We start from the raw sequence: 13198 nt of genomic DNA, 5'->3' as shown, positions 1-13198 counted from the left end.
ACTGGTGAGGAGCTTGGTTTACATTGAGGTAATTTGTAGTTTAGTGTCTTGCTCAAGGGCGCTTCAGCACAAATCCTGGCAGCCTTTACTCTGAAGGTGGATAGTATTTGCCTCCTTTCTAAAATGCATTTTGTTTTTAATTTGTGTTGCAAATGAAGGTAAATTCAAACATGGCCGCTTCTTGGCGGGTTAATTATCCGCTTTGCGTTGACGTTTTTGAACAATTTGAGCCCATTTTTGCTTATTTTTACCCTTTTTCTGCCACTACACCAAACTTGCCATATTTTAACTTATTTTCATCACTTTTTCTTGCAATATTTTTGCTCCTTCTAATCCATTTTTGCTACATTACTCCCATTTCTTCCACATTACATTTCAATGCCTCTTCCGCACATTTTTTCCATTTCAAGACACTTTCTGCACTTATAAACCCTTTCCACCACTTTTCCCACCAAATGTCACATGTTGACCCATTAGTGTCACTTCTACCCTTTTTTCCGCCATCATCTAGAGAAGTGGGACACTGAAAGTGATCCATGGATTTTTGATAACTTTTATGGTGTTTGCAGGGCGGAGCCGTGAATTTTGGGCAAAAATGACAAAATATTAAATTTTTAGAAAATGCTCCCATTTGCACATACCAACTCCAATTTGCATCAAATGTGAATCAGTTGTCAAACTCCTGGCCCTAAACCAGCTCAATGTGGAAATACGGAAATTGCTGAGTTAGCGCCCCCTACAGAGTAAAGATAATTAAATATGGGGGGAAAAAAATCAAAAATGTTTTGAATTTTTCACTAACTTCGTGTTATTTTATATCGCGATTCTCTCCATTTTGCGTGGCACACTCCTCCTGGAGCTACTATTACTACTACTACAACTCCAGCATTGTTCTTGAATGTGTTAGTACAACAAAAATCATAAATATGTCTAAGTTTATATCTCAATAGTACATTTCTGTCTAAACAAATCAATAATAATGCATTGATAGTATAAAATTCACTGTTATATTATGTCTTTCTCATAGGCAGCGCATCGAAGGCTGCACAGCAAAGGCGGCACATCAAAGGCGGCACATCAAAGGCGGTGCAATTTGGTGAACGCGGCGCGGCAAATGCCGTTTATCACCACTTGTGGCTATATTTCATGTTTATTTTTGCCAATTTAGCCAAATTCACAATTTCACATGCCCATTATTTGCCAGTTTAAATTAATTATTTCAATATTGACACCTTTTTGCCACTTTTTCTGTCTGTTTTTTGGACACTAATTTGCTCATTCGTTTCCTAAAATCCCATTTCACCACCTTTTCCACCCTTTTTGGTCACTTTAAACCTATTTTATTTCTGATTAAAACAATGATTTACATCTTAAAGATGACTATATTTACTATGGCGTAAATAATAATAAACTTCCTGGTTAACAATGGATATTATTCAGATAAATAAATAAATGTGGTTCTTTAATGTTTATGTTCATTTTGGGGGCCGTGGGCTGAAAGGGTTGAGAACCACTGATCTAAAATTAATTTAAAAATGATTAAATATAAAGTACTTACCCCTCGACCACTGCACTTGGCTGAACAATCATGAACGCCGAAGACACTGACGTTCTGACATTGACGATTCAGACACATCTGAAATCAGACAAACATTAAATATTCCCTCATAAGCTCAAACTTATTCATAAAATACGGTATGATCCATTTTAGCTTTTCTCTCAATTTCCTTCAGACGAAACATTTCAGCCTTAAATTTAGATTATTTGTCAGAAATGATCTCAAAGATGCCGAAGTTATTAAAATAGCTTTTTTTTTAAAGACACTGCATAAAGACGTGCCTGACAGAAGTGGACAGGGAGAGCAATGTCACGACTCATCGCAGTTAAATCTGAAAAAAGAGCATTGAAATGACCAATAATATAAAACTAATGACCACTGAGAGGCGAGAAGAAAAAAAGACTGACTAACAGTTGGTAAAATCAGGCATGTGAATCATTTTCAGTTACGCATAATGAGGACAAAGCCTGAAGAACGTCATAAAACATTTCAGTCACATTATTTCAACAGCCCATTTTTACGTCCTCGATTCCAAGCTGTTAATTGTGGCATATTAATTTAGTTTTTATGCCTGCTCACACCAATGGTACTCTACTAAATGTGAGTCACAGCTGGTTTAATATCCCTTTTAAAGTCAATTAACTCTCAGCCAAAATTATACAATCTTCAGTCAAATTTATGTATTTTATATAGTTGGTAGTTGTAGTACCTAGACTATCTGTACTATTTCTTTTTGTTAAAATGTACTAATGATTTAAATTTTATGTTAATTCCACTGCAGAAAGTAGATGATGTCTAGGGCGAAAAATATCTTTTTTTTTTTTTTTTAGAAGAACATTAGGGTCATTCCACAAATGCTCTACGAACTTCGGACTCAAAAAATTCAGAATTTTTTACCAAATTGCTCTGTAATTATTCAATATGCCGCTTGTAATTATTTTTTTGATTGGATTAATCCTTTTTGAAATATGGCCAATTTAGTGAGGGGGGTATGTGTTGATTTTTGTGCAATTTCTGCGCGTCCTTATTTTTCCTACATTTTCAGCTTCTAATATCTCAGGAACTACATCACATAGGAAATTAAAATTAGGTATAATAATACAGCGCCACCTACTCTCTCAGAATATACAAAAATATCTGTTATACATTCTATCTGGTGGACATGCCAGCTCCTCAAAATTGGTAAAAAGTTTGTCGGGGTTTGGGGCTGGAACATGTTTCTGTCTTCCGTAAACAACTTAGCATATGCCTCAGCTCCCTGTAATTTCATCAGCTTAGAGCTATGAACATAGACTGTTCACATCACTAATGATTAGTCACATATATGCATTAGTTCTTGGGTGACAGTCTGTTGAATTCCTAAAAAATACTTTTTTTTAATTATATACTGTATATTACTATTTTGGCCCCTAACTGCATGTGGGAATGTAAGAAAAATGTGATCTTTGCTTTAATTTATAGTATAAAGATAAAACATTTTTTCTTTATGCAGCTTAATTTTTATTTTGGACCCCAACTTTGAGTTATTTCACTACTCGCAAATATTGAAAATTCTTTACATGAGGTCATTGTAGCTTGGCTCCGTGTCTTATAATCACTTATTGTTTATTTATTTATTTTTTTTTAGTTCACCAGTAACATTAAAAATTTTTGGAAAAAAAATCATTGCATCAGAAAATTATCATCAACAATTTTTTTTTTCTTTAATTCCTACTTTATGAGGTACAGCTTCTTGTGTTCAAATGACATAGAATGACCCATGAACGTACACAATACAGTAATGTAAACATGCTGGTTTTGGCAAAGAAATGCTAGTGTGGTTTACATCCCTAGTCCTTTACGTTTAACATTAAACATAACAAAAACAACATACATTGCATTACATTGTACAAATATACAGACAAACAATACGTTTTGTCCAAAGATGTTTTGTCTGAGTGGCCTTAGTGCCAATACCACTGTCTATTTTGCGGCTGATGTATGTGTTTCTGTGTTATTCAGAGTTAAAACAACCCGTGCACGCCTGGATGTCTCTTTTGTGTCCAACAATTATTACGACAGTGCCAATTAAAACAGGAATTAACCACAGAAAATACCACGTACATTGCTGAAAACGCACCGTAAGGGCCCCTACACTCAACAGCGCTGGTGAGAACCCTGATATCAGTCAAACGAGTGGTAAAATATAGATCAAAAATTCATAATCGTGCATCGATTTATCCCAACTCTCACCGTTCCGTCTCCACACTTTGTCCCCGTCATAACCAGGCCAGGGTCAGGCATGTCGTCACCCAAGTAGACGTGGGTACCACGGCACAGTATCCTCCCTCCATCCTGCAGGGGAATGTTGGTTTCTATGGAAACAGCGTTGGTGCCAATTACTGGCCGATTAGCTCCTCCTTGACACTGGATTTTGCCGCATTTAGCATCTCTGAAAGCACGGAAGAAAGACAAAAAAGGATTCCAATGAGAAATTGTTGTTTGCATTTTTTTGCATACAATTAAATAATCCCACGCTGTCGGTCTTGCCAACAGGCTTCAGAAACAGGCAGCTTGATTGTTCTGCTTTCAGATGTCGGGTTTGAAGCTTTCAGGGATAAAAACCTGTAAGAGTTCCACGTTTCAGGACATGTTTTTTCATAATATCAGCTCGTTTTGGTCAGTTTTGCAAACTCACTAAAAGTAAAACTGTAAAACAAATACAGCAGGGTTGGGGTCAAGATACTGTGTGTGTGTGTGTGTGTGTGTATGTGTATATATATATATATGATTGCGGAATTGATAATTATTACAATTATGGCATAATTGCCATAAATTGTAGTAGTAATTTTAAAAATCTGTTGGTGTTGTAATCGTAATTAAATTGTAATTGAGTTTAGATAATTGACTTTGTAATTGTAATTACCATGAAAATTCTATAAAAAATGTCAATTTACAGTTTTATTTACAGTTGTACACATATGTAGTAAGCAATTATTAAAAATATATTTCATATAAAGCTTTCCCACATTTTACCATTTGAAAAAAAAAAAAAAAAAATCTAAACTGACACAAAAAAGGCTCAGACGCCCACAAAAAAATATTAAAACTAATATTTTCATTGATTAGGAAACCTAACAAGGTAATCAATAGAACAGAAAGAAATGATGAGAAATGTTATTTTAAAGCTGTTATCATAAGAGATGCTAACAGAAAGCTAGCACAACAGGAAGGTTGAGTTTTATTAGGTTATTTATTTCAGGCTCAGTAATTGTGAAAATTTGTATTTGAACTTTTGTAATTGAGAGTGCAAATTTAATTGACTTTCTGAGTACAAAAAAATTAATTGTAATAAGAAAAAATGCTGGTCACTGTTCTCATAAGTGAACATGGGTAATTGAAAACTGAAAAATATAATTGAGCCCCATGGTGCATTTTGCTTTTCTGTCAAAATAAAAGTTTTGGGCAATGTAACAATATAAAATTCTTGTAATTTCAGTGGGTTTTTTTTCCTTCTACAAATGATCCTATTGGTTTCTGTGGCAACATCAGGACTCACCGCGCTTCACATTTTGCAAAGGAGCCTTTTGAATCCTTTCCACAGTTACCATAGGGATCACCTGCAGAGTTAACCCTTTCAAAACAAATGCCCGGGGCTGGCTTGGCTCCTGCAAAACACAGTAAATGACCTCATCATCACCTTTGACAAACTCACAGTTGGCACAAGGCAACAACAGAGATTATTTTTTATTTTTCTTCCTCCAACCTTGTCCCCACAGTGTAATGCACTGCTGCTCGTGAGTCTGGCACATGCCGTTATAGCAGTATCCGTCCACGTTGTGGCAGGCGTGGCCGTCGTGGAGGTAGACGTTGGGAGGACAGTGGGCACTGGTGCCGGTGCAAAACTCCGGCAGGTCGCAGGAGTTACTGGATTCTCTGCATTGTGTCCCTGACGGCTTTAGCTGCAAATCCAACGGAGAAGGAAAGAGTAGAAGGTCATCAGAAACAAAGAGGAGGATTTATGGTAGTAGTATCTGTTTCTTTTTGTACAGATCCACCTCATTCTTTGAAGCCTTACTTTAGACCAGGGGTCACCAATCTCTCTTTAATTAGAGGGTAAAATAATAAGGAAGATTCGAAGTAACTTAAAAAAGTAGAAAATGTTGAAGTTTCAACATGAACACTGTATTTCTATTAATTTATGAAATTCAATTTCCATTACATTTAATAGAAAATTATCACCTTCCTATTTTACTAGTTACCGTACTAACAAACAACTTTTAACTAATCCTATAACACATTTGTAAAATGTAACAATTGTCATGTTTTATATTAAATATAATATACCACAGCCCACACACCAAATCTGCAACACTAAAAATAAACATTTAAGTGTTTCAGATAAAATAAACATTTAAAGATGGTAATTTAATACTAAAACTGTATCACCTGCAGCAGTATTTAACTTTATTAAGTACTAACTACATCTTTCATATGTATTTATCTTTGTGAGTTTGAATCCTGGAAAGTAAATCAGATTTTATGGAGTTTATTGGTGACCAGAGCTCCTGAGGGCCCTTCACATGGTCCAGGCGGGCTACCTGGGGCCCGCAGACACCGTGTTGGTGACCCTTGCATTAGAAATAAGGGTATCACCTCCTGTGTGATAGTGATTAATAAATGAAAACAGTTTGTATAATATGTTAAGGTTTCGACTGTCAACTGCCAGTCTTCTTCAGAGGTGTCTGCTGATCACTGGAATTATGAACACTTATGAAGCTTGTTCTTAATATGATATTGTCAGTCATACAATTTTTTTTAAATCAAACCAAATCTAAGCTCTTATTAATGATATTGTTATAAAAAGTGTGGGTTGTTTGTATACCAGTAATCAATAACTGAATTTGTGACTTTTACTGTGAAAGGCTTGATAAGGAAGTTGGTGCTCCGTGTCTTCAGCTTTTGACCGTGTGTGTGCATGGCAGCAAATGTATTTATTATTTGTTTATTTGGAAGGGACAACATGTGTAAATATACCAGATTTAACAATTTAGCTCATTTTCATCCATAAAAGCAATTTAACACAAACATATGGACAGTACTAAGTTATAATACAATACAATAAATACCATAAATACTAACCTTCAACAAAACTTATCATCCAGTTATGTACAGTAAATTACACTTACACTTAGTTTCAGGGATCAGATTCAGGTTAATTACTTTAATTTTTATTCTAATTAACTTTTTGACAAGTTGACAATACAAATAAAGATTCCTTTTTAATTTATTTAAAATCACTTAAACAATTAAAATCCACACTTCAACATGAATTAAAAAAAAAGTAAGCAAATGCCAATACTAAACAATAATAAATCCATTGTGTTTGTGCTCACCTGACAGTCCTGGCAGCACTGCCCATGAGCACAGACAGCATCTCCTTTCAGAGTGCACGTAGTCGCATTACAACAGGGATTCAAACATTCCTTCAAGTAGAAAAGAAGCAGAAGAATGCAAACAATGGAAACTGTGAAGTAAATTGGAAAGAAGACGGAGCAAGGAAAGCTTGGGGGAGCTTGGTTGTGTCTATACAAGTCTCACGATTCTACATACTGCAGCTTTAACTCACTGAAAACACCATTTGGATGTGTTTTTGGGGTCACATTTGCATTAGGAGTGAATAAGAACACGTTTTAAATGATGGTTCTGTTTAAAAATTATGACTCGTGTATATGTAGCAATCGTCACAGGCAAGGTTGGGGTCATTTATAACTGTGATTGATAATTCATTACAATTATGGCGTAATTATAATTTTAATTGTAATTTTAAAAAAATCTGTTGCCGTCATGATCGTAATTAAATTGCAATCGAGTTTCAATAATTTACTTTGTAATTGTCATGAAAATAAATATATAAATCAAAGGGTATACTGACACAAAAAGGGTTCAGATGACATTTACACCAAAAATATTAAAACCTATATTTTCATAGATTAGGAAGCCTAGCAATGTAACCAATAGATAGGAAATAAATGATATGATAGATATTTGTTGTTAGTGTTTTTTAAAGCTGATTTAGAACCCGCTATCATAAGAGATGCTAACAGAAAGCTAACAACAGGAAGGTTAACTTTTATTAGGTTAATTATTTCAGGCTCAGTAATTGTGATTAATTGTAATTGAACTTTAGTAATTAAGAACATAATTGTAATTGACTTCCTGAGCAAAAAAATTATTGTAATTGGAAAAAATGCACTGTCACTGTAATCGTAATTGAATAGTAATTGTACATGGGTAATTGAAAATGCAATTGTAACTAGGGGTGTCGTGATCAGATATCGGTCCAATATCAGCCAGAAAATGAAAATCGAATTTCATCAAACTGCATCTAAAATCTCCGAAATAATATATGTTGTTTTTTTTATTTATTTTTTCAATATCTTCTATTTTATTTTATAATTTATTTTATTCAATCATAGAATATTCTCATTCTAAAAGGTTAATTATATGTAATCCATTAGTTCATAATAAATGGGTCTGTTTTTTTTTTTTTAAATAATCAAGCTTTTTCTAACATTCCACACAACAAAATAAGTAATAAAAGTATGTACGATTCGCGCTGATATCATATCGTTATCGGTATCGCCAACACTCAAGGCTGCACCATCGGTATTGTATCGAAAGTGAAAAAGTTGTATCGGGACATTCTTAATTGTAACTGAAAAATGTAATGAACTCCAACCCTGGTCACAGGTAATAGTGACAGATTTTATTACTAACAGTAAATGAAGAAAATGTATTCAAGTACAATAATGTAAGGTGATCATCACTTTTATGCACTGCTGTTGTGTAGAGAGACACCAGCATCAGTGGAGATAATGCACTGCAACAGTTCCATCTCACTACGGAGGAGCAGCTGTTTTATGTTGGCCGTTATGGAGAAACGGCCCAATCAGCAAACGTCTACCCTTTAAAACAAATGGAGCCCAGAATTCAATCGAGGCTAAGTGCTTGTGATGCACTCTGAGTATGTACGCGTGAGAGTGTGTGACGCATTTCATGTATGATCTCAGACACAGGGCGGCTTGATGGACCCCCGGGGATCTGCCTTTTCTGTGCTGCCATTACACTGTGAATCATGTAAAAGTGAGGAGGGAGGGAAGGAGGGAGGACAGGGATTATATGATGGGCCTTCCAGAACTTCTATTAGACTGGAAACCATTAAGGACCTTTCCCATGGTCTCTGAGGCCAAAGGAGGCTGGAGAGAAGTAACCTGTGATAGTGAAGAAAAGGACTCTCCTTTTCTAATATAATGAGGACGGATAACGGTGCAGAAAGGTTCTGTCTGATCCAGCCTGAGGTCACATGATGCAGCTGGACTCTAGGGAGAGATTTATCGCTACTAATGGCTCAGACCTCGCAGCTTGTCCTGGTTCTTTATTTTAAAGCAACGGTTCTCAAACTTATTTTTTTATTACTGATTCCATGTCCCCACTTCGTCCGATTACAACATTTTACTCAAAATTCTGTAAAAAAACAGCTATAGAGCATAATGATGGGAATGAATGACTGATAATAAGTGGAATCAAACAGTATTTAGTGGCTCCTGAATCATTTTTGATCATTTCTATCACCATTTGTGAGTTTTTGGTGTCATTTTGTGTATTTTGTTGTTTGTTTTGTTGTTCTTTTTGTGTGTTTTGTAGTGATCTTGTGTATTTTTCTCTCATTTAGTGTGTCTTTGTTGTTTTTTTGTGTGTTGCTGGTAATAGTAAGTCATTTTCTCTCTTACTGTGTGTGTTTTTGGTGTCATTTTGTGTATTTTGTTGTTGTTTGTCTTTTCTTTTTATTATTTGGTATATTTTTCTCGTATTTTGTGTGTTCTTGTTGTCATTTTTGTGTGTTGTTGGCGTCGTTCTCTCTCAGTGTTGGTTTTTGGTGTCGTTTAAATCGTATAGGAGGAGCACATGCAAACATGCACATTTAAATCATGTATCATTAGTAAGTAGAAGGAAGAAGAGCAACAATTTTGCCTAGGACAGCAATAATTTATATATATATTGGTATAAAATATATTAATACTCAATAAACATAATAAAAGGTATATATTGTGACAGAGTATATCATGAATTTCAATATTTCCACTATATTTTGTATCATCTAAAATTCAATTGATGAAATTTGTGTAGTAGCGTATATTAAGCAGTAAAATATGAATATTGTGTACATGTCATGTACATCATGTGTATATATATATATATATATATATATATATATATATATGTGTGTGTACATGTATGTGCTGTATATATGTTTGATGTGTATGTATAAACTGTATATATAGAAATTATCACATTTTTTGACACTATTGTGATATTAGCTTCCTAATTATTTTTTTTGTGATATCATCATTTTGGCTAATTAGTTGGACATTTGAGTGTTTTTTATTCTGTTTCTATTCTTATTATTGCCAAAATAAATTCAAATTTAAATGAAATAACTCAACACGTGTCACTAACTCTTGCACCATCCCCAATGGCATAAGCTGAGCCAAGAGCCACATTCTAGTCTAACTGTAACGTAAACTTAAACACTCTCTGTGCTCTGGAATGGCTGATTAACTTTAAAAACGAGACAAACACTTGATGTATTGTTGTCTAGAGTCTTCTGTGGTTTGCTCGCTCTCATGTAATTATTTTTCTGAGGTGCATGAAGGCATCATCAACTATAATTTATGGCTCCTCAGAGACTCCTTCCTCACCTCCAGTTCTCCACAGTCACACTCCTCCCCTTCCTCCACGTAGCCATTGCCACACTTCTGCCCTCCGTACAGCACCTTCACCTCGGGCATGTTGAACAGACACATGCCCACGCCTTTTTCAAAACTGGCCGTCAGGTCCTTTTTGCTGCAGCTGCTGAACACCGTGGGGAACGGGTACCTGCAAAGGACAAAAAACAACAAAAAACAGGGTTTTTTGTGAATGACACCAAGCGGGAGAGAAAATAAGGATGGCTGAAATCCACATGAGACCCCTCGAGTCTGATGTAATCAGCGCTAATTGCTGCTAATCACAAAATCAATTAAGCACTAGAGCTCATGAGCTTCTCTAAAGCGCCATCAGCATGTGAGCAGCAAAGGACCCTGTAACCCCCGTCTGTGCTGGGAGATGTGATCCCACATATTTTATGAGATCAGTGCATCATTACCTTAAAAAGTGCTTCCTTTGCAAGAATTACGGCACGCAAAATCTGAGAAAAAATGTGTTTCTGGACAAGAGTGAGTGTTCTCTGCAGCCAAATACTTTGATACAAACATCATGTAACTTTGTTCAGCTTTTCTCTGGTATTATCAAGTTCAGATGACATATTGTGCATAAAATCCGGACAGATTTGTATGGATTGTATTTGATTTTCTGCTTGGTTTTGAATATAAAACAAGCATATTCTAAAAATATGCACAAAAACAATGAACAAGAAGAGGGAATAAATGAATAAGTATGTGCATAATCTAGTCCAGGTGTTCTCAACCTTGGGGTCAGGACCCCATTTGGGGTTGCGAGACACTGGGAGAGGGTCGCCAGATGCCTTCAAGATACGAAGACTATTTTTTTTTAACAATTTGAGCCCTTTTTTGCTTATTTGTAACTTTTTTCTGCAGCTACACCAAACTTGCCATATTTTAACCTATTTTCATCACTTTCTGTTGCCATATTTTTGCTCCTTTTAATGCATTTATGCTACATTACTCACCCACTTCTCCATCAAATTTCAATGCCTTTTCTGCACAGATTTTCCACTTTCAAGACATTTTCCGCAATTTTAAACCCTTTCCACCACTTTCTCTCTGCTCTGTAATTTGGTATGCCGTTTTCTTTTTTGTATTTTCCTCTAATTCTATGCACTTACTTTGGGAGACACACAAAATAATTATCGACTTAGCACACAGAAAGTTGCACACAATGAGGAAATACAGTGTCGTTCCACAGAGAAGATTTTGTGACATCCTATGAATAAAAAATATGTAGCGTAAGTGTGAGTAAGTGGATTTTTTATGCAACGAAGCTTGTGTTAATATAAAATGTGTTTATTTTTGACCTTCTGATTGGCTCACGTCATTGTTAACAGGTTGTGGAAGTTGTCCTCTGTATGTGTGTGTGTGTGTGTGTGTGTGTATCCATTCTCTTGCTTCCTTCCATGTCATGTACATCTGAAAGCTTTGCCTTTCAGCTTGCTGGTGACTTCCTTCTCCAAACTGCTGTTGTTGATTTCCCATTTTACCCCTGAAGCTGGAACCCAAATTGCTCGCTCAAGTTTCACCCCTCGAACCCCCTCCTTTGATGATGAATTCATTCAATTTCCATGAAGTCAGCCCTGCTCTTCAATTACAAGCTTGGGCAATGCATGACAAACACTCACATCCTTGTTTTTTTTTTTTTCCTTCCCCCCTTGTATTTCTTCATAACTCTGAGATACACGAGCAGCTCAGGGATCCAGCTGTTCTTTATGAGAGGCAATAGAGAAATAATTGGTCTACCCTGCAATAGTCTGAGGGTAGGAGGACGAATGATGGTTATGAAAAGGCAATGGTGCATTACGGCGGGATGGCATTTAGCAGCTGCAGTCCCACCGGCAAGTAAAGCAGTGCCTGGTCACGTACTGCTGGCACATCTGGAGCTCGTGACCAAATTAAGACGATGCAGTTTTACATTAAAAGTTGGGTTACAGTGTTGAATAAAAAGGCTGTGAATCTGTATTGGGTCACACTAGTGTTTACCTCTGCCCTAGGGCAGGGATGGACTGGCCATCTGGCATACCGGGCATCTTCCTGGTGGGCCGTCGACCCAAAGTGTGCAGGTCAGCTATGTTTTTTTTTTTTTTTGTTAAACGAGCGAATGGAGGTAGACATGGTAACAGGTGGCCAAAAATGATCCAAAAGTGGCAAAAACATGGCAAGAAAAGAGTGAAAAGTGACTGAAATGGGCAAAAACCAGTCAAGATTAGCCAAAAAGTGGCCAAATAAAGAAGAGCTATGTGGTATGTAATGGCAAAGGGTAGCTTTAATGGGCAAAATGTGGCAAACAATAGTGAAAAAGGGCAAAAACGTGGAACAAAAAGAGGCAAAATGTAGGGAAAAAAGGAAATAAGCTGTATTTATTGGGAACCATAATTTGACAAAAGTGTCAAAAAGGAAAAAAAAGGGATATTTATTGGCAAAAGGGCAAAAATTGAACAAATGAAATTGCAAAACAGCCAAAGGAAATAGGTAAAAAGTGGTTAAAAAGTTTCCCCCTTTTAAGGTTTTCTAGGGCAATAATAATTAAAAATTAAGACAAAGAGCCGCATGTTGAGCATTACTGACAACTTATGTTGAAGCCTGAGGCCGTGTCATTTGACGGCGTTTCATTTGACGGAGGTTTTGCTGAATCGTGACTGCGTTTGGTTTGATAAATGATACCCGACACCTCACTCTGAGACCTGAGGATGTCCTAAAATGTACAGTGTACTGCCCGTTTGTTGTACCTCCGCTGTTCATCTGTGCATTTCTAAGTTACAGACACTTCTTGGCAGTGAGCCTTTGATGTGCAGCACTTGGTAGTTGATGCGCTGCACAAATGCAATCACTAACCCGGAGCGTGAGCCAAACAAGGCTTTAATGGATC

At 36.2% G+C, this 13198-nt stretch overlaps 1 protein-coding gene across 1 annotated transcript in view; it reads right to left on the bottom strand.

The window, feature by feature from the left end:
- adam12a (ADAM metallopeptidase domain 12a) overlaps positions 1-13198 on the bottom strand; it is a 130044-nt gene that overhangs the window by 11182 nt on the left and 105664 nt on the right. The window contains exons 12-17 of the mRNA XM_028476005.1: positions 10300-10477; positions 6934-7023; positions 5304-5499; positions 5097-5205; positions 3791-3989; positions 1559-1636 (exon numbers count right to left, since the gene is read on the bottom strand). Of these exons, the coding sequence (XP_028331806.1) occupies positions 1559-1636; positions 3791-3989; positions 5097-5205; positions 5304-5499; positions 6934-7023; positions 10300-10477 (850 nt within the window). The remainder of the gene's footprint in view (positions 1-1558; positions 1637-3790; positions 3990-5096; positions 5206-5303; positions 5500-6933; positions 7024-10299; positions 10478-13198) is intronic.

Source organism: Gouania willdenowi, chromosome 19 (genome assembly GCF_900634775.1).
Source record: "Gouania willdenowi chromosome 19, fGouWil2.1, whole genome shotgun sequence".
Classification (NCBI taxonomy): Eukaryota; Metazoa; Chordata; class Actinopteri; order Blenniiformes; family Gobiesocidae; genus Gouania; species Gouania willdenowi.
This window is presented reverse-complemented; position numbering and strand designations above follow the sequence as displayed.